Here is a 19,867-nt window from a genome sequence, read left to right as displayed (position 1 = left end):
GCTGGCCTTGAATTCACAGTGATCTGCACCCCAAATGCTGGGATTAAAGGCATGAGCCACCACCGCCCTGCTTAGGTTATTCTCCTGGGACATAATCAAGGGCTTTAACATAAATTATATGTTGGTAAATGGCATGTCTGCTGTTCACCTGTCAGTGGGGGAAAGGTAGACTTGATGTGCTGCAGCTATTGAAGATGATGGTGAGATCAGTACCCATTGTATCTGTGATTCAAGGTAGACCTAATTTGAATCCCGTCCGTCTTGGCCCCATGTCTTCTCTGATTTAGAATGTCTCTGTGACCAATAACACAGTATCACAGAATGCAAAGTTGAAAAGAACAGTGCTTATCTTAACTTATAATTCAGGTGTAAGGGAAGCATCTTAGAGCATCAAATGGCAAGAGACAGAGTAGGTGCATTGTTTCTAACGCTTCGGGTCTATTTCCTTCTCCTTTCAAAACCATCAGGATTCAATTGTGTGGGCTCTATCCGATTCTAATCACTTCACAAAGACCCACCTCTAAATACCATAGTAAAAGTTTCCGTCTTTTTAATAACAGACAGTGGCAATCAAATCTCATATATGAAGCTCTAGGAGGCACGAGCTATATTTCATATACATCCACAGCACCATCCTTTCAACACTGTTCAGTTGTGGGACTATTCTAATTCACTGTATATAATCGTTTTGTGCCCGACTCACCTTCATTTTCATAAAGAATCCATTTGACTTTTGACTCTGCAGCATAATCCCATGTAGTTTTCCTGGTACCGAACTGTTAACTTGAATGATTATCTTAGTGAGAAAAAAAATGTGCAATCCAGGCACTTAGAGGTATATTTTAATGATCTGTAAGGTTTATAAAAGTAAATGACATTGGGAAGGTAGGATGCTAGAGCAATATTCATGTGACCATGCAAAATAAATTTCACATCCATTTAGAGTGCTGTGCTGACTTCATGTTTATGTAGGGTGCATATACTTCTATAAGTACGTGTGTACCGGTGTGTTATGCAATCTGTCTATGGAGAACAAAGGTTAATGTTGGCATCTTCTTCAGTTACCCTCAGCCTGAATTTTTAGGACAGGTTCTCACTGAATCTGTATTTCATCAGTAGGCAAGACTGACTATCCAGGGAGCCTCAGTGTTCACTGGGGTGTCATTGCACCCAGCCTTACTACGGGTGCCAGGGATCCATACTCAGGTGTGCAAATGCTTGTGCGGCGAAGAGTTTACCAATAGAGGCGTCTCCTCAATCCCTATGACTGACTTTGAAGCATGGGGAGCATGGGGAAAATACCAGACAGTCTTATCTGTCTGGTAAAGATTTCTTTAATATGGCTTTAGGGAAAAATGCTGTTTTGGAAAATCTGTGTTTTGAGTAGTTCACAAGGTAACATCCCTAAAAGAATAATTACAGAATTCCTTCAACCCATAATTTTTTTTTCAAAAATTTCCCCCAGATACCGGGCAATTTAATATGATTTAAAAGAATAATGTATGTTCATACAAGAATCATGAGTGGTTCCACGACCTTTTGTTTCTTTAGTTCTTGTAATTGCATCTCTTCATTCCTAAAGAATGATGCTGAATGCACTGACCCCTCCACTGCCGTGGCTAATTTGTCTTCTACTGTGAGCCCTTCCTCAAGGTTCATTAGCTCAGTAAAAGTGGGTGGTAGCATTCCTATGCACGGGACATCTTGCCCATATATCTACAGTGATGAGTTCTGTAGCGCCCACTTGGAGACAGAGGAGTTGATGTCTCATAAGTGAGGAACAATTTGGAGGAAGCATTCAGAAAGGGATTTGAGGTGTATTTTTGTTTTCAAAACTCAGGAAGTATAAAGGACAAAATGAACCGATTGGCATTTTCGTGTAAACATTTCAAAGCAGCATGTTGACATCTTCTTACGGATAAATGATGCTAAATGGCAACCTGAACTAAGCCATTTGACTGCACTTGAGAACTGAACTGATTTGGCAATTTTGAATACTTCTTATCTCACCATAGGCAGAGAGAGAAAGGGAAATGCACTGATCATTTCGGGTATTGTAACCAGAAAGGGTGGCACAAAAGAGGCCATTTCAAAGCACACATAAAATTCAAGTTGGAATCTGCTGTAGATCCTTAGTGCACAGTGTATCCTCCTCATATTAAAATACATCTCTAAGCAATCTATCATCCACAGTGCTTCCCCGCTGTGTAGACGATCCATGTACTTACATCTAAATAACCACCGATATATTCCTTCAGAATAGCTATATCAATTTAGATCCGTGCCTCACCTTAAATTTCCTGCTTGTTTGACTCTCTCTCACTTGACCTATGACCTTGATGTTTACACTCAGCTCTGCCAAAGTCACATGACTTACACAGAATCCTTGGATAAAATTGGAAAGAAGAGCAGGAAAGATGCTGTTTCTGCTCTTCTTCAGAATGCATGGCTGATGGTGATGATAAATCATAAATTGAAGCATAATTTGACATCTGTGGCCACAGTTGCGTGGATACGTGGTCAAACCTCTTAGGATAGACCCCCAATCAGAAGAAATATTACACAGTCCATCCTTCCATGCATGGTGAAAACAAAGACCCCCCGGCTCCACAAGCCAGCAATGAGGTATCAATAATGGAAAGACAGTCGGTACAATTAAAAGATTTCAGCATGACGTCATGTCATTGCTGAAGTATCAACCAACAATACAATCCATTGCCATACAAACACCGGAGATCTATAAGTGAACCAAACTTATTGCCATGTATATCTTGAATTGGTATAATGTTGCCTTTTCTATCAACTTTGTAAAGAACTGGTTTAAGTAAATATGACCCTGTACAAGCTACGAAAAATGATTTTGACCCGCTAATGCACTAGGGTCTTTGTTCTCTGGACTTGCCTACTTTGGGTAAATGTTTTATATTTTATGCTTCATTGTCCTGCTTTGGCCCTGGTTCAATTCCAATTTAAGAAAATACTTGAAGTGCTGTCTGCTAGCAGCATGCAAACACTCCAAGAATGTGATGCTTTCCAGAATAATCTATGCTTATTATGCAAGTGCAGTCAGAGACAATTCCTTTCAGAACAGAACAAAAGAGATTGGATTCTCTGTAGCTTAAATTGCTTCAAGAGTTCTCAGTGGTGGAATTGTTCATGTCTTTTGTGCAAACAAGGGAGACCGGATTGTGCATTTTTATTAGTCACCCAAGAAGCCTTCGGGTTTCAGGTTATTCGAAAACATGCAAATACCAGGGATCGTCTTTAAGAACCTCAAAAATGTCTTACCTGATTGGGAAGTTAGTCATTTAACATTTTTACTAAAACAATATAATGCTTAAAAAGCTAACAAATTACCCTTAGAAGTAACAGGATACATCACTTTAAAACTGGAGTAGCCCAAGGGTTTGTGACACCTTCCTTTGTTCTACTTAATTCTGCCTTGCTGTCTGAGAGTCCAGTGTTTTGTAAATATCTTCACTGAATTCTAATAATGCATGTTGGTGTTAATTCTCTGCTCAGTGGAGAAATATTATTTCAGACATTAGCGGTTTTATGATCTGAGAATCAGCCTACCTTCCACAATGGTCTCTTCATCAGTCGGTATTATTCTGTTGTGAACACTCCCTTCCTCATCAGTCAGATTATTCTGGTGTGAATACTGCCTTCCTCATCCCCCTTTAAAACCTGATTCACTCTTCAGCATAATATACTACCTTGTTCTAGAAGGCACGGTGAGGTCAACTTTGGGAAATGTCCTTACAATCCTCATGTTCTGGGATTGTTTACCCCTTCTTGTTTTAGAAGTTGCTTCAACCATGGTCACAGACATCCCCTGAGGCAACTTTTCCATTTACTTTGTCCATGTAAGGGGAACAAATTGAGAGTTTTGCTACTGAGAGATTAAAATAAATACATTGAGAGGAACATTCTCAAAGCTCCTGAACAGAGCACTGCCTTCTCCCTTGGGTCCGTTGGCATCCCTACCCTACATGCAGTAAAGCTGCCAAGTCCAGTGTTTAGAAACATGCCAGAGTTTAAAAACAAGGTTAAAAAACAGCCAGAAAAGAGCTTCTTTGCTTGTATACATTGAAAACTAAAAGGTAAAATATGATAAAATGACTTTTTAAAAGTGCATCACTATGAAAAATGACCCACATATGTAAGGCAATGACTTCAAGATACCAGCATGTGTTTTTGAAATACTGGAAAATGATACGTAACCGTGAATTCTTTGTAGGGTTAAAGAAAAATAAATCATACAGGTATTTGTTTAAGAGAAAAAAACTTCCTTTATGTGCTGAGTTTGGATCATAAGGCCTCACACAGGTTAGGCATAAAAATTAAACATCTTAAAATGAAATTTTCGGCTGTGTATACAATTCACTAGGTAGAACACGTGCTAAGTTTGAATGAGGCTGGGTTTAGTCTACAGCAAAGAAAGAAATAAAATCAGAAAGGAAGGTCTCTATTTTCAACCATTAATGATCACCATTAAATAAAAATAGTTTATTATCATAAGACAAAAAGATTAATGATAATGTGATATTAACTTGTAAGTCAGCAGTTCCCCTGTGGGTCGCAACCCCTTTGGGGGTTCAATGATTCCTTCCCAGGGGTCATCTAAGACCATCAGAAAACAGACATTTAGGTTACGATTTGTAAAGGCAGCAAAATTAGTTATGAAGTATGAAGTAGTAATGGAAATAATTTTTATGGTTGAGGGGCACCACAACCTGAGGAGCTGGATCAAAGAGTCACAGCATTAGAAAGGCTGAGAACCACTGTCTTAGGTCTCAGGTACACCAAACCAAAACTACTTTCACAGCCTTTAGTTCCATGATTTAGTATGCAAATTCTGCATCACCTCTTTTTTTTTTTTCTCTTCCTTATAGGAAAACTGAAGACTTTAATAACAAACCCTTCCAGGTGAAAATGAATACAGGTATGCTTCTTGTTCTTTAGCTTTGCTCTTCAAGCCATTTTGGTCCTGCATTAGCACAGCGCTATTTTAATTGTAAATGAGTTTCTGGGTATATTGAAAGTGACTTTGCTTTATCAGCGTGTTCCAATCTCACAGCCCAAAGCTCAATTTTTGGTACCTGCCATTACTGATCTTCTATTGGATATTTGCTTTGCATATTTGTGTGTGCAGGTAGGAGTTAGCAGGTACACATGTATACAGAGGTGTGTGTATGTGTGTGTGTGTGTGTGTGTGTGTGTGTGTAGACTGCAGGTTAACCTTCAGTATCATTCCTTGTTTAGTAATCCACTTTGACTTTGAGGCAGGGTCTCTCATTTGACCTGGAACTCTGTCCTGTGAGCCCCAGGTATGCCCCTGTCTCTGCACCTCTAGTAATTACTGGAACTGTCAGGCTCATGCCACTGTGGCCAGCTTTTCAAATGTAAATTCTGAAGACCAGACTGAAACTTTCAGACTTGTATGGCAAACACTTCATCAACTGAGCGCTTACCTCAGCCCTTTCTGGTTCCTGGTTTTTTGTTTGGTTGGTTGGTTTGGTTTTTTTTGTTTCAATTAGCTCTTAAAGCAGCTTGAAATTGTATTTATGCATTTAAGATCTCTTACTTAAAGTATGTTAGGCCCAAAGGCAAGTTGCTCTGGTGAACAATATTTAAACTTTCCATTTTATAAACTGTCTATGTTGACAAAGTCAACAGATAGCATTCTAAAACCTCATACAAACTGAGCCTGAATAATTCTTTATTATCACAATACTCAGAAAGCCATAAGCATGTCATTTTTAGACTTGCACACAGTATCCATAAATATTTTAACACAAATACCCCTGAACCCTGTATGCTATGCATTTGAATGGTAAAATGGTTTGTGAATGTCAGGTAACTATACAAACCGTCACTTTGGTCCCACAGTAGACCTGTTTGGCTGGTAACTTCATCCTCATTGTCAACAGTCTCATACGCAGCATGCTCGCACGCAGTCAGTAAAGAAGACAAGTTTCCCACTGAAACCCTGTGGCTGTGTCGCAGCTTATGGCTGGAGAGCTGTTTTAGCCAGCTGCCCACTAGCAGAGCAGAAAGGAAGCCCAGGCTCTTCTTCCTCGTCAAACTCCTTGTGACAAAGTGTCTAGAAGAAGGATTAGCAACTGGCTGGCTAGAGCCAGTATTTAATCCCTGGATCAAGTGCGGAGACTGGGCCAGGTCCACTCCCTATGGCATCCTCTGAGCTGAAACCTGCTCAAACTGACCTCAGCGAACACTGCCCGTTGTAGCCCACATGTAGATAGATGTTTAGGCCAGTGAACAAGACAGGGTGTTTGGAGAAAGAGCTGATGAACTCTCGGAGAGCCAAGTAGAGGCATTTTGACAGGTGGAGATGGACTGGCCTTCTTCAGTCTTCTCTGCCTAGTGATGGCTATTATTTCATATTGCACATGCAATGTAAAATAAACTGTGATGAGCCCTGTCTTTCAGCCACTGATCACTCCAGCAGAGAGGTTGCATTAAGGGACTGGGTTTACTCACTATTTCAGAGGTATCTCCTCTGAAGATGTAAGTTCTGCACGGCTTCCCAAAACAGGATTTTCCCATTATGAGAGATATGCATATATGATTATAATAAACATACTGTACTTATATATAATCTATTCAACAGTTGGTCTTCCCATTCCCATATATTGGATCCTAATAACAAAGTAGGCACAGAGAAACTGGAAGATTATTTAACTCTCTGGTATCTGAACCAAGTTGCTGCTGAGCAGCCCAAATAGAAACCTGTATAACAACTTTTCATTTATACAGAGTGATCTTGACTCTAGATGGTGCATAAAATTGGGTTGCCTGTGTGGATAAATTTATCTATGGAAACATGCAAATTTACATATAAGTTGAAACCCTTTACTTAAAATTCTAAAGAAGTTACGATGTTGCAATGAAAGCATGCTACTTTTTAAAAAAGTATAGACGACAAATATTTTGATAGATGAGTATGGATTGCTTTCAGGTGCAAATTACTTTTGGAAACAAATTATTGCCACTGTATTCACAAAATCAAGGAATAATTGATTCCTGAGTAACTAATAAATAAAATTGACTCACCTTACCTATCCATTAAATCATCAACATAACAAGCAATCCAAGGAGAATAAGTTTCATTGTAGAATGTCTAAACTATGACCTATTTCTACTCAGAGCAATTGGGACCTATTACTTTCTAATGCATGAGAATTCACTATCCTTAAAAGGGGAAAGATAATTCATAGACTATGGTTTATCCAACTAAGCATTATTATCTAGAAGTGGAAACAGCAATTGGGTATCTCCGGTTCAGTGGAAGAGTACCCAACCAGGTTGGGGTTCGTGGGTGACTGTAAGACCAGCACTTGGTTGCTTTGGGATGAGCTATGTGTCAGAGACAGCATCCTCATATTGAGTCCTTAAAAACTTCTTCAAGATAAACATATAAGTAGAAACAGAATATTAATTTCTAGTGGTTTGTCTGTTCTACAATTTCAAAACCTCAGCATTTAAAAAATAAGACCTTTACTAAGTGTTAGCAAAGAGTCTCCATTTACTGAGCCTAAAGATTTCTGTACTTTTTTTTGTATCATAATGACAGTGTCTGAGTAGTTTTTTTGTTTGTTTGTTTTCATGTTGCTTCTAAGCCTAAATGAAGTATCTAATAGTTCTATTTATTAAGCAGTTCAGTGCAAACAATATAATAAGCATTTATGTCCTACCAATTTAAAAGTCACTTGTCAAAATAATACATGTGAATTGAAAAAGAAATAGTAATTTACTTTCAGTGTACCCACAATTACTTAGTGGTACGTGTGTGCCTGTCACACACTGAGACTTCAGACCAGGAAATGAAATTGGATATAACTACTCTTGCTCACCGATCCAAAATGACTTTCCTAGGGCACTTGCTCTTTAAGAAAGCAACCCTCCACAGTCTAGCTCTTAGAAATACAATGTGGTCAAAATATAATACAGTCTCTCACACTGAAACTCTGAACTACTTCAATCTAATGTTTCCTAAAGTACCCCGCTGTATGCACAAAATTCTCTAGCATCCCCCCGACAGCGTTGTGGATTCATGGAGATGGTGCAGGGCATCTCAGCACACCGTGTGAACATACTGTGCTTGAACCATGTTCCTCGCTCTGCTTGTTCTGAGATGTTATCTTTTCAGACACTGAGAGTTGGGAGGACCAGGAAAATAAAATCCTGCTAAAAGTGATGTCACTTTTCACTTTCAGTGCCCTTGACTACCCAGCCATTTTAGACCTAGTGACTAGACAGATCTTGTGTCCAGTGTGATGCCCAATCAGACACGTTGTCTTTAGCAAATTGAAAATGGCTATTGGTGTTCTATTGAAGGTATCTTCAGCTCTAACTTTCTACCGTTTGTGTCTTTTCTACTGGTTCCTAGCTATAGTTTCTTAAATGATTCTCTCAGCTTATTTGCATTTTCTGTTTCAACTCAGGTTTTCTGTTTAATGATTTTTTTCTTTAAAAAAATTATAATTTTAAGTCAGGTTTTATATTAGGAAAGTTACACCACTTTTGTGGTCTAGTGACCTCACTCTCTTATGATTTTTACCGGTAATTAACACATAATGCTAAATCTCTATTCTCTCATGTTTAATTAATAGGCTGAGTATTTTGCCTATGAAGTAAAGAATTAAGAAAGCATATGACAAGATACAACAATTATACTCTCACAGTTATATCTCATATTGTTGGTTATCTGACTTGTCTCTGTGTATGGTCACCTTCAAAAAGGAGAGCTGAGGCTGCTTTGACGAGCAGGGGAAGATGGAGAGCTATTTATTGTCCATGCTATATTACCAAGGAATGTGGGCGCAGAATCAGACTTCTGTTCAGAAATAGAGAGCTAACCTTTCGGTCCTGGAGGCTTGTCTTCCAAATTTAGAAGTCTCTCAGCTTCTCACAACACGGAAAATGACTGACGCATGTGTCCATATTTCGCCTCACATTTTGATTTTCTCCATATAGATAGAGATTATGCCACAACCATTATTCCAAAGTATAAGAGTGATCCATCCATTAAAAAAAAAAGTCTCATTTCACTGTGTACATCAGTGCTGTCCTTAACTTCAAACAGAATAACTATTTCAGAACTGTGAGAAGACATGAAATTGCATAATGCTGTGTGTTTCCTTATGATGTGTGTATATGAAGCACGTAATGCCTATGTCAGCTGAAAAATACTTCAAGAATTACTGAATCAAGGTAATTCATCCCTGATTATCTTTAGTAATCATAAGTAGAATAGATTAAGTCTAATCTAAATTATTTACATATATAATCATGACACTGTAGGCTGAAATACAGATAATCCCTAACTGTAAAAGCTTGCTGTACTGTTTCTAAACCTAGTGTGCACTAAATACTAATTTTGCAAAGAAGACTCAGCTCTGTATCGGGGATATCATTAAGTAAAAAGTGTTGAAAATTAAACGTAAGACCTTTTGTTTTGTTTAAAGCATTGCTGTCTATCTCTGAGCAGACCCTTGGTGTTTCACTTCTGTGCCACATCATCTCTCTTAGTCTAGGAGGGAAATTTGCAGGTGTATTCCACGATTACTAATGCTCAACTGTTCCCCTTTCTCACGAGTGTCTGACACGTCTCACTTTTGAAATGCATGACATTGCATGTGCTTCCTCTGTGGCCTCTGCTATATCATGTTTTTTGCTTCCAGATAGCGGTGGGTGTGCTCGCAAACGTGCTGCCATGTCTGTCACGTTAACATCTGTGAAGAGAGTTCAAAGCTCGCCAAACCTGTTGGCTGCAGGTATAACACCACTAACTCACCGCGTCATGCCCGAATGGCTCCACCTCACCTCTCTCTTTCCAGAGTCGTCTTGGTGGGGTGGGAACAGACAGTTGAAATGCCTTTCAAATCCCTCACTCAATCTTATTTTTTTTCTAATTTCAAGAATAGCTTCTATCCTTTCTGGTTTTGTTCTAAAAATAAAAAAGTCAAAGGAAACCGATACCTTGCTAAAAACAAACATTTAAAAATATAATTAAAAGCATCAGTCACTTGCCAAAAATATGTTAACTGCAAGAGTTAATAACTATTTACGTTCTTGTTATCTCATGAACTAAAGCAACATGATACTCGGAAAATTCAGGGTTAGGGAAAAAAAAAGACTTGGTCAACATAGATCTTGATTAATGTGGTTCTTCTCAAAAATTGAAAGCAGAAAACAGACCTTCTTACATCTAATATGAGCTTTAGCATATATCAAAACCTTGATCAGTTGAGATCAGTATGAACCCACAGGTAAAAATACACTCCCGAAAGCAGTTGAGGGTGTGACATGCCAGCATCCACTAAGGTAGCTCCTTTGTCACTAAATGTCTGTTGTGAGTTACCTTCACCTGTGACAGACTTCATCTGGAGAGTCTGCAGGGGGAGTGTGTAACACGGAAGATGAACCGTGTCCAGCCTGTCCCTAGACCTTTAAAGGAGTAGTACACACCTCCTGTTAACTGACTAATTAATGAGTTTCCTTGGGTTGCTTTATAAGATTAATTAGTTATACTGCAGGAGGAGGAAAGTGAAGGAGTCACTAAATAATTTTACACCTCAGTCTGTGTTTTAGTCTTCTGTACACATGTTTAGTGATCAGTTGGTACTGAGGATGTTCTACCCAGTGTTATGAAAGAAAAACAGACTTTTGAAGGTGACTTCCACCTTCTCACAAATGGACATCAAGGTCCAAATTTAAATGTCAAGTCAGGAGTCTCATGTTAACCTTTTTCCAATAAAACCATTGCAATGTATGGAATCTGACCTCATTTGGGTATGACTCTGGATATGTTTGTCCATGCATGTATGACTATAAGGAGATATTATAAAAACTATAGATGTTTTTACAGTAGGTGCATGAGATATGAGAACAGTGAAAAGTAAAATAAATAAAAAGCAGGCATATCGTATTATTGGAATGCCTGAACCATGAATTTCATGGGCATTGCAACCAAGTAAAACCTCAGATGTGACCACTGATGTACGTGCTAGAGAACAACTCTCTATGTTAACAATTTGTATTTGTTATTACTTATAAAAATAACCCACAAAGGATAGCATTGGGTTGAACTGGAGACTGCATTCGAGAGTCAAATTGTGTTATAAGCAATTTCATACCATTCAAGTTGTTGGGAAAAGGCTAAGTGCTTCACAGTCAGAATAGAAAAATAAGTTCCAGTCCTGATGGCCCAGACCTATGACTCCAGCTACTTAGAGTTCAAGGCTGCCTGGGCTATCCAGCAAGCTTAAGGCACATCTGGGTATAATGTCTCAAAATTTAAGGTCATTAAAATGAGAGCAAGAGAAGGGGATAGCTCAGTGGTGAAAAGCTTGCCCAGCATGCACCAATCCTTTGATTCAATTTCATGTACCCAAGGGCAAGAAAAAGGAAGGTTGATTAAATAAAGTAATATGAGCAAAAAGAAGCTCTTGCCTGTTTTATGTCATTAGAAATAAGTTTTTTTAACAGTCCCTTGAATTTTGGATTAAAATTTAAAAGAATTCTTTGAACATACTGATGTATAAAATCTTCAAAGACATTTAATGATGTTTTAAAGAATCAGGATCCTTTGTACCCAGGCTTGCTGTATAGCAGCCTTCACAAGAACATACGTGGAAAAAAAAATGTATGTTTCACCATCACTAGAGAATTAATTACTCTTTGGGATCTGTGCTAAAACCATCAACTCAAGCTTTATTAAAACATGCCCTCATCTTGGTGTTTCATCCATGGGCCTGTCAGTACACTTCACCATTGTCAGATCCCATGGGTGAATCAGGATGAACTGCCCTCTATTTCTCCCACTTAACGTTTCTTAGGGTTCTGTAACCCCACAATGTGGTCACTATTGTGAGGAAACAGATCTGGCCATCTAAAAAATGTCAACCAGAGGATTTGTATCCCAAGTGTCCTTCAAATTAGCTCACTATACCTCTCTCCCCTACCTCATCTACATCCCTGGCACCTCCTCAGACAGGGCTCCTATTGCTTCACCGCCCCCCCCCCACACATATTTCATGCTTTTCTTTTCTAGCTTGGTCTTATCAAACCAAGAGTAAAACAAATGCTCCATTCTCAAGCAAACAGTTGCAATACACATATGTATTATTGAGGCTGCTCCCCTATCCATTACCCTTTCTCAAGTCCCCAAATGTGTTCTTTGTCCACAGTGGGTAGAACCATAGCGGTCAGTGTGTCTCTTTCCTTAATGTCCCCAAAGCAGAATTCTAAAGGTAGCAGGGCATCCCCAAATTACATGTGTTTGCCCTCTAGAGGAGTTGCTGTCTTTTTACTGAATGAAATGGTGAACTCCAGTCTCTGTTAAACTCTGGGCATAGAATCCAGAGAACATGTTTTGAGTAGTTTTTACTGGATTATGCTCATTTTTATTCAATTTATGATCGCATACAGTGAATGAAAATATGCTCCTCTTCTATAACTCACCTGTGATAGTCATTCCAAACAACTGAGCTGATTCACATTTATTTTTCTTCCCTTGATCTGGGGGAAAAAAGAAATCCATCTTCAATATTTTATAAACAAGACTCTACATTTCTCAACCCACTTAGCATCATTCTGAATGTATATGTATAAATTTTAAAAGGATATCCCTGGAACATTTGGGAAGAAAACAATGAGTTATTGGCTCATAACAATTAATTCATGGTACCAGGGAACATACGAAAGGAATCCAGGAGCTAGATAGCGGTGAAGTAAAGAACTCCTATAAACCTTTCCAAGATCAAGGTTTTATAGGTCCGATAGACCAAAACAGGGCAAATGGATTCCCCCAGATGGCCATATAAGAGGTTCTGAGACAACTGACCATAAGTATATGGTTAAACCAATTATTTACTATGATTTATTCTCCACAGCTTCTGAGCAAAAAGACAATGAAATACACTATAACTGCTTTCATGTTTGAGTAAACTTTGAAGGGACAATAAGAAATTTAAGTTCTAGAGAACAATTAAAGAAAGGTCTTGCACAGTAGATACATTTGCCTTTTGTAAACATTAAAAAAAATCAAGCTATTGAAATATTAGCCACTATCGACTATAGCAGTTAAATCTAGGGAGGTACAGGGGCCTTCAGCCGGTGACAGAGCTGGTGACTACCTTTAATGGTCTAAACAGAATTCAGTGTTTGTTAACCAGGTTTTTTCAATCCTTTAATTCTATGTTCAGAAGTCATGTGGCACCTTGGGCCACAATAATCTTGAAATTACGTGGTTTGCAATATTATTAAGGGTGAAAATTAGTGTTTGATATATGTTCTAGCTATAGAGTGTAGGTATATAACAAATGATAAGCCTATTGAAATTGAAAAATCACACACAAGCCTCTCATTACTACATTTAACATACTCCGTGTTAGAACTGAGATAATGTCTGCAAAAATGATGCACATGCTTGTTTGCCAAGCATTTTTACTGAAGGTTTGGTTTGGTTTACACTCGCATTAATTTCAACATTGTTTTCCTTTCAGGGCGTGATTCTCAGTCTCCAGACTCAGGTACAGAAAAAAAAAATATTGTGAATAACTATTGTGCTTGTTCCAAGGACATTTTTTTTCTTTTGATATATCCATAGCCACATCATTGATTTCATATTCAATTTAAATTTCATACATGGTTATGTATACTAAATTAAGATCTTATGAAGACCACTTTGATTTTAGAAAGACAAATCAATTTGCTCACACACCAAAGAGAAAATATTCAAGTGAACGTAGATATTTCTGTGTCCAATTTGTTTTCCCTGAACAAAAGCGTGGAGATCTTACAATGATCGAAATCCAGAGACACTGAACGGAGATGCCGCATATTCCTCTCTTGCAGCAAAAGGTTTCAGAAGCGTCCGACCAAACCTGCAAGACAAAAAATCACCAACCCAGGTAATTAAAGCTCATGGCCTGCTGTGTGTCTCGTGCCTAGACCCCTGTTCGCTCCTGCTCTTGGGGACCTCGTTCCTAGTGTCCTAGCTTTAAAATGCTTCTGCGTTTTTCATATAACTAACACGTGTGACAGGGCGTGAGTTTTCAGCTCAAAACAGGTAGGCTTTCTTCTGTTGTGGTGGTGGTTGATTTACTCTGTATTCTCTGGTTCAGCTTATCGAAGTAGGTCAGCTTCTACTGTAATGTTTAAGCTAAATTCTAATTCTTAAAGCCCTGATGGCTGGTGTCGTGGATTCTAGAGTTTGAGAGTCGGGGATACATTATCTACTGCATGAATATAAACCAGACAAATGCTGAACCTTTGAGATGTTAGTAAAAACTGTGCATGCAAAATGTCCTACAAACCATGTGGTTAAATGAACTGTCAGCCTCTAGGTCTAAAAATAGGGCAGGATAACATATGTTCACTTTTAGCATAATTTCTTAAACTGTGGGCAGAAGCAGTATCTTTGCAATGTATTCTAAACTAAAGCTTTTCCAATTTGGGAGAAACTATTGGTAATAATTCACAAAGCATTCTTGCAGGACTGAACAGAACTGTTTGGTCTAGCCTGTTCAGGGTACAGTGTGTGTTTGGGTTTCTTTGGGGCAGCTTTGACAATGTTCTTCTCGTGTCTAACTTGGACTTTCTTTCTATTTTTCCTTCAATGTCATTTCTCTTTCTGAACACTTTTGGCCATTGAGGCACCCATTCCACCAGGCAGGAAAGAGAGCTTTTGCCAGTCTTTGATAACCGATCAAACAAAGGGTGACATTTTAGATTCAATAGTAACTAACACAGAAAGCCCATGGCGTACAGAGAGCTTTCCTAACCTTAAACTTCTCCATGGAGCTATGCATTCTAGTGAAGATTCTAACCAGACAATAGTGTATTCTGAGGAATCCAACAGAACTGTGTCATACACACAAAAAATCACTAATCCACTACCAGCATCCCCCAGCTCCAGTCCTGCACCATTTGGAGACACTAACACGTTTCTACAAGAGGACTACATGCAAGATTCTCAAACCCGAAGAATTTCTACCTTGAAACTAACCCATAATCAGAACCAAGGGAATGGTTCCCCCTTTAAACCACCACAGTGTTCCCAGCCCACTGATGTCCCATCGTCTCTGAAAAGGTCTTGCTCACCAACCCGTAGCCCCGGACCGAACACACACACAGCAGCTCTCTCCATTCAGATAGCTCCCCATTCAGGACAGGATCTTGAAAGCCACCAACAGTTCCCTGAACTGCCTCCAGAAAGTGAAAAGATGCCTCTTCAGCAAGAGAGACAAACATCTACAGATGCCGAGACCTGTCTGACCCCAGCGGTACATTGCTCTTGCTAGTCTCTTCTGTGTGTGTTGCAGAGACTAACTCATTGGGTTTGAGCTTCTAACTAAAACTAATGTTTTATTAGTTTCTAAACAGGAAGGGAAAGGAGAAAGAAACTATTTCAAACCTGACTGAACTCAGTCAATTTCTGGTATCTTTTTATTTAAATACATGCACATAGAACTTTCATATAAAAAAAAGGTTCTTTCTATATTTTTCTTAAATCATTGATAGAGAAGTTGTCACTTAAGATACTGTTAACTTCATCAGACCTTACATTACTTCCAGGTACCAAAGACCTATTTTTATGTCAGAACTTTGGAAGTTATTTGAAATAAATTAACCTTACTTAAATGTACAACATCTTTTAAGATAATGCTCAATCATAATATACCTTATCTTAATTTCAAACAGTATTTTTCCCTTTGTAAATTGACATTAATTTTCTCTAAAATTCGATCAATAATTTTAGAAAGCATACTAACCAAATTTTATCACCTAGATTTTGGGGGTCATTGAAGTAAGGGGGTCGCTTGTTTGGTTCCCAGCCACCTGGCTAGCTTAGACCCAAAGTAATCACACAGAAACTGTATTAATTAAAACACTGCCCATTAGCTCTAGTTTCTTATTGGATAACTCTTACATATTAACTTAATCCATCTCCACTAATCTGTGCATCACCACGGGGTCATAGCCTACCAACAAAGTTTCAGCATATCTGTCTCTGGTGGCGGCTCCATGGCGTCTCTCTGACTCCACCTCCTTTCTTCCAGCATTCATCCTAGCTTTCTCCGCCTACCTCTATTTCCTGTGCAGGCCCAAGACAATTTCTTTATTCATTAATGGTAATCACAGAATACAAAGGAAAATCCCACATCAGTATAAGGTGTCTCTAAACATTCACCTGAAGTGGTGGAGTATGGGAAGAGTGGGTTTGAGGCTCAGGGACAAGGTCCTGGTTGGGCCTAAAAGTGATCAGCCTACAGATGCTTTTTGTAGCCAATAGACAGGGACATCAACATGGATGAAGGAAACCCAAGAATTGAGCTTGTGCAAATTTTCCATTCAAAAGAAGAACCAGTTAAGCAAACTGGCTGGCATTGGTATTTCCAAAAGGAGAGGAAAATCTAGGAAATGTGGTATACTAAAAACTAAGAGAGAAAATCATGGGAGGATAGGAAAAACAACTTCAAATACTATTGATAGGACAAGTAAGTTGAAATTTGAAAGCGTACCACAGAGTAGAAGTGAGAAGGGAGGCTATCTATACCCAAAGGTGGTATTACTGGGTCTTGATGAAGGTTGTTTCCTTATTTTCTGAGAAATCACCACACTGACATCCAAAGAGGTTGTACCAGTTTGCACTCCCACCAGCAATGCAGAAGTGTTCCCTTTTCCCCACAACCTCTCCAGCATAAGTTGTCATCAGTGTTTTTGATCTTGGCCAATCTTACAGGTGTAAGATGGAATCTCAGAGTTGTTTTGATTTGCATTTCTCTGATGACTAAGGATGTTGCGCATTTCCTTAAGTGTCTTTCAGCCATTTTAGATTCCTCTGATGAGAGTTCTCTGTTGAGGTCTGTACTTCATTTTTTTATTGAATTCTTTGTTCTTTTGTTGACACAATAATTTTTAAATGATGAATGAAAGCTTATTTTATCAGATTAGCAGTGTGTTATATTGCATTGTCTTAAAACACCTTGTAATAGGTGGCATAAATTGTTGTGACTTTTAATGTTGCCAAGAATGTATGAGATCTACCTTCTTCACAATAGTTTTGCAGTTCATGTATGTGGCAGGTATGTATGTATGTGGGCGTGTGTTGGGGGTCTTTCTGGATTATTCTCCACTTTATTTATTGAAACAGAATTTTTCACTAGACTTGGATCTTGCTAACTCAGGCTAGTCTATTTACTAGCATCGCACAGGGATTCCCTGTCTTTAATGCTTACATGGCTGGGCTTTTCTGTGGGTTCAGCAAATCCCAACTCTGGTCTTTGTGTTTCCTAGCAAGCACTTTATCAACTGAGCCATCTCCCAGGCCTTTCCCCACAATCTGTAAGTGTTCCACACACTATTGTTAACTTGAGGCATAATTTCATAATATAGGAAATTCCTGGAATTTATTTATCTTGCCTAAATAAAACTCTGAACCCCAGATAGCAGCTCATGTTCCCCTCCCCAAGTCACTACCTCTCCTATCTGCTTCTGTGTCAACTGTTTCAGATGCTTCGTGCAAGTGGAATCATTGCGTATTTGTTCTGTGACGAGGTTATTTCATTCATTATAATGTCCTCTGGGTTACCTATGCCGTTATATCATGTCCTCTGGGTTTTCCATGTCAAAATGCATGGTAAAATTGCCTTCTATTTTAAGATGAAGGATAGTCCATAATAATATGTATCACATTTCTTTATCTATTCTTCCATCAATAGACACTTAATTTTCATGTCTTTCCTATCATGGCAAACTTCACTTTCTGTTTATTGGTCTTTCCCAGTGGTTTTTACATTCCACATTTTGGCAGGAGGACATAGTAAATGTCAAGGCCTGTAAACAACACTCTATGAATCAACTACACACACACACACACACACACACACACACACACATACACACTTTTAATTTCTTGGAAAACCAATTCTTTATAAGACCCAAGCCAAAAAACAAAAATACTCTAAGAAATGAAAGGTAAATCTTAGTATTTTAGAAGTCTCATTTACATATATGTTAAACTCTGTCAACTAGTGTAAAAGAAGATTGCAGGCTCCTGCTAGGGCGATTCCCCATACCTGACAAGTTAGACATATGGTTTTATAAAGGACATGTTTTAAATAATCACTCCGACAGTTTATATATGGAAAGACCACAAACGAGGCATGTTGCCCTTCTGTGTAAACAAATATTCGGCTACTAAATATATCACTGTTCTTCGTGTCAGATGAATATAAATGTAAGCCAGATGCATAGTAAGGACAGCAAACGGCCACACTCAGTCTTTCCACGGTATTTGTAAGAGCTGTGCCCTTTGCTTCTGAAGGGTAAACTTGGCCCTGTCATTGTGGGGTAACATAATCAATCATCAGTCAGAACAGAACTTCTACTACACAGATGTTGAGAATTCGAAGGTAAATCTCTGTCAGTGCCATGTAAAAGATATAGAAATTTTCTTTCTCCATAAGATCGATATGTAGGAATTAAGGAAGACAGAGTCTAACAGCTGTTTTATGACAACTTGACACAAGCTCCAGTCATTTTGGAAGAGGAAACCTCAGTGGAGAAAATGCCCCCACCAGAATGACTTGTGGGCAAGCCTGTGGTGCAGTTTCTTGACTGAAGATTGATGGGGGAGTTCCTAGCTCCCTGTGGGTGGTACCATCCCTGGGATGCTGTAAAAAAGCAAACTTAGGAAAGCAAAGAGAGCAGCAGCAAGCCAGTAAATGACACCTTCCCTGGTGTCCGCATCATCTCCTGCATCCAGATTCCTGTCTGGAATTCCTGTCCTGACTTCTCTGGATGGTAGAGTACAAGCTAAGATAAAATAAACCTTTTCTCCCCAAGTTGCTTTTGGTTGTGGTGTTTCATCAGAGCGATGGAAGCCCTAACTAGGACACAGTGTAGTGCATAAATGTCAGCCACATTAGATGACAGGACACAAAACTCCAGAGCACACTTTCTGCACCATCCCCACCTCGGCCAACCCAGATCATTAGTGTCTTCCCTTGTATGGCCAGTCAATAGCCTGTAATGTCTTTGTGTGTTTGTTATATTCAGAGTTGAACACGTTTTTGTCAAATTTCCAGTTGAGAGCGGGTGTGTGTGTGTGTACTAAAATAATTGCATATTACAGCATGGAAGGAGAACAATATGAATACTCCATTAGTTTATAAGGCAGCAATCTAGGGTTTAAGGAATCCTGAGATCTAATTATTAGAAGCATTTCCTAGATGGAGTCACAATCTGCCTTCTTTAAATTCTACATGTTTGTCCTGGGGGCAAAAGAGGTGACCTTTTTCCTACCTCTGTCTGACAACTTTCGCATAATTATCTGCTCCCCTCCCCCATTCCGGGCTCGTCTTTGCCTTTTTACTGTGCCTTCTAAGCACCTACCATTTTCAGATCAATGCCTTTGAACAACTATGACAGCCCACCAGGCTCCGTGATGTCTATCCCATCCTTAAAATCTTACTCTTCGCTGCAGGAGATGAGTTGTGTTAATCTTTGTAATTTTACATCAAAGGAAACTGAGGCCAACTAGCTTGAGCAAGTCCCTATAGATCCACCGTTGGCAGATTCTCCTTCCCTTGTTTTTCCTTTTGTATTACGCTCACCCTCCTTCTTCGGCAGTGTTCTTAGGCTGTGACAGCTTCTCAGATGGGAATTATACCACAGTCCCTGGTATTTAACACCCGCCAGATCTCAGATGGGAATTATACCACAGTCCCTGGTATTTAACACCCGCCAGATCTGCACATTCTGAATGCCTATCCGCTGCAGATAGGCATTTGGGTTTATAGAGCTTCCACCCATCACAGCTTTTCCCACTCCG

General features: G+C 39.0%; 1 protein-coding gene across 32 annotated transcripts in view; it reads left to right on the top strand.

Moving 5' to 3' along the window:
* Positions 1-4,895: 4,895 nt before the first annotated feature.
* The window catches only part of Sorbs2 (sorbin and SH3 domain containing 2), a 90,236-nt gene continuing 75,264 nt past the window's right edge, over positions 4,896-19,867 (top strand). For 12 of the 32 annotated variants that reach the window (XM_048455650.3, XM_085680255.2, XM_085680252.2 and 9 more), the window contains exons 1-4: positions 4,896-4,945; positions 9,708-9,800; positions 13,533-13,559; positions 13,816-13,940. In XM_048455650.3, the coding sequence (XP_048311607.3) occupies positions 4,936-4,945; positions 9,708-9,800; positions 13,533-13,559; positions 13,816-13,940 (255 nt within the window). In that variant the 5' untranslated portion in view covers positions 4,896-4,935. Of the gene's footprint in view, positions 4,946-9,707; positions 9,801-13,532; positions 13,560-13,815; positions 13,941-14,684; positions 15,315-19,867 lie in introns of all 32 variants that reach the window. The other 20 variants (XM_048455656.3, XM_048455652.3, XM_087900763.1 and 17 more) reach the window with 7 other exon arrangements.

The sequence above is a fragment of the Myodes glareolus genome, chromosome 23 (genome assembly GCF_982192425.1).
Source record: "Myodes glareolus chromosome 23, mMyoGla1.1, whole genome shotgun sequence".
NCBI classification, from domain to species: Eukaryota; Metazoa; Chordata; class Mammalia; order Rodentia; family Cricetidae; genus Myodes; species Myodes glareolus.
Note: the sequence above shows the minus strand (reverse complement) of the source record. Positions and strands in the feature narration are given on the sequence as shown.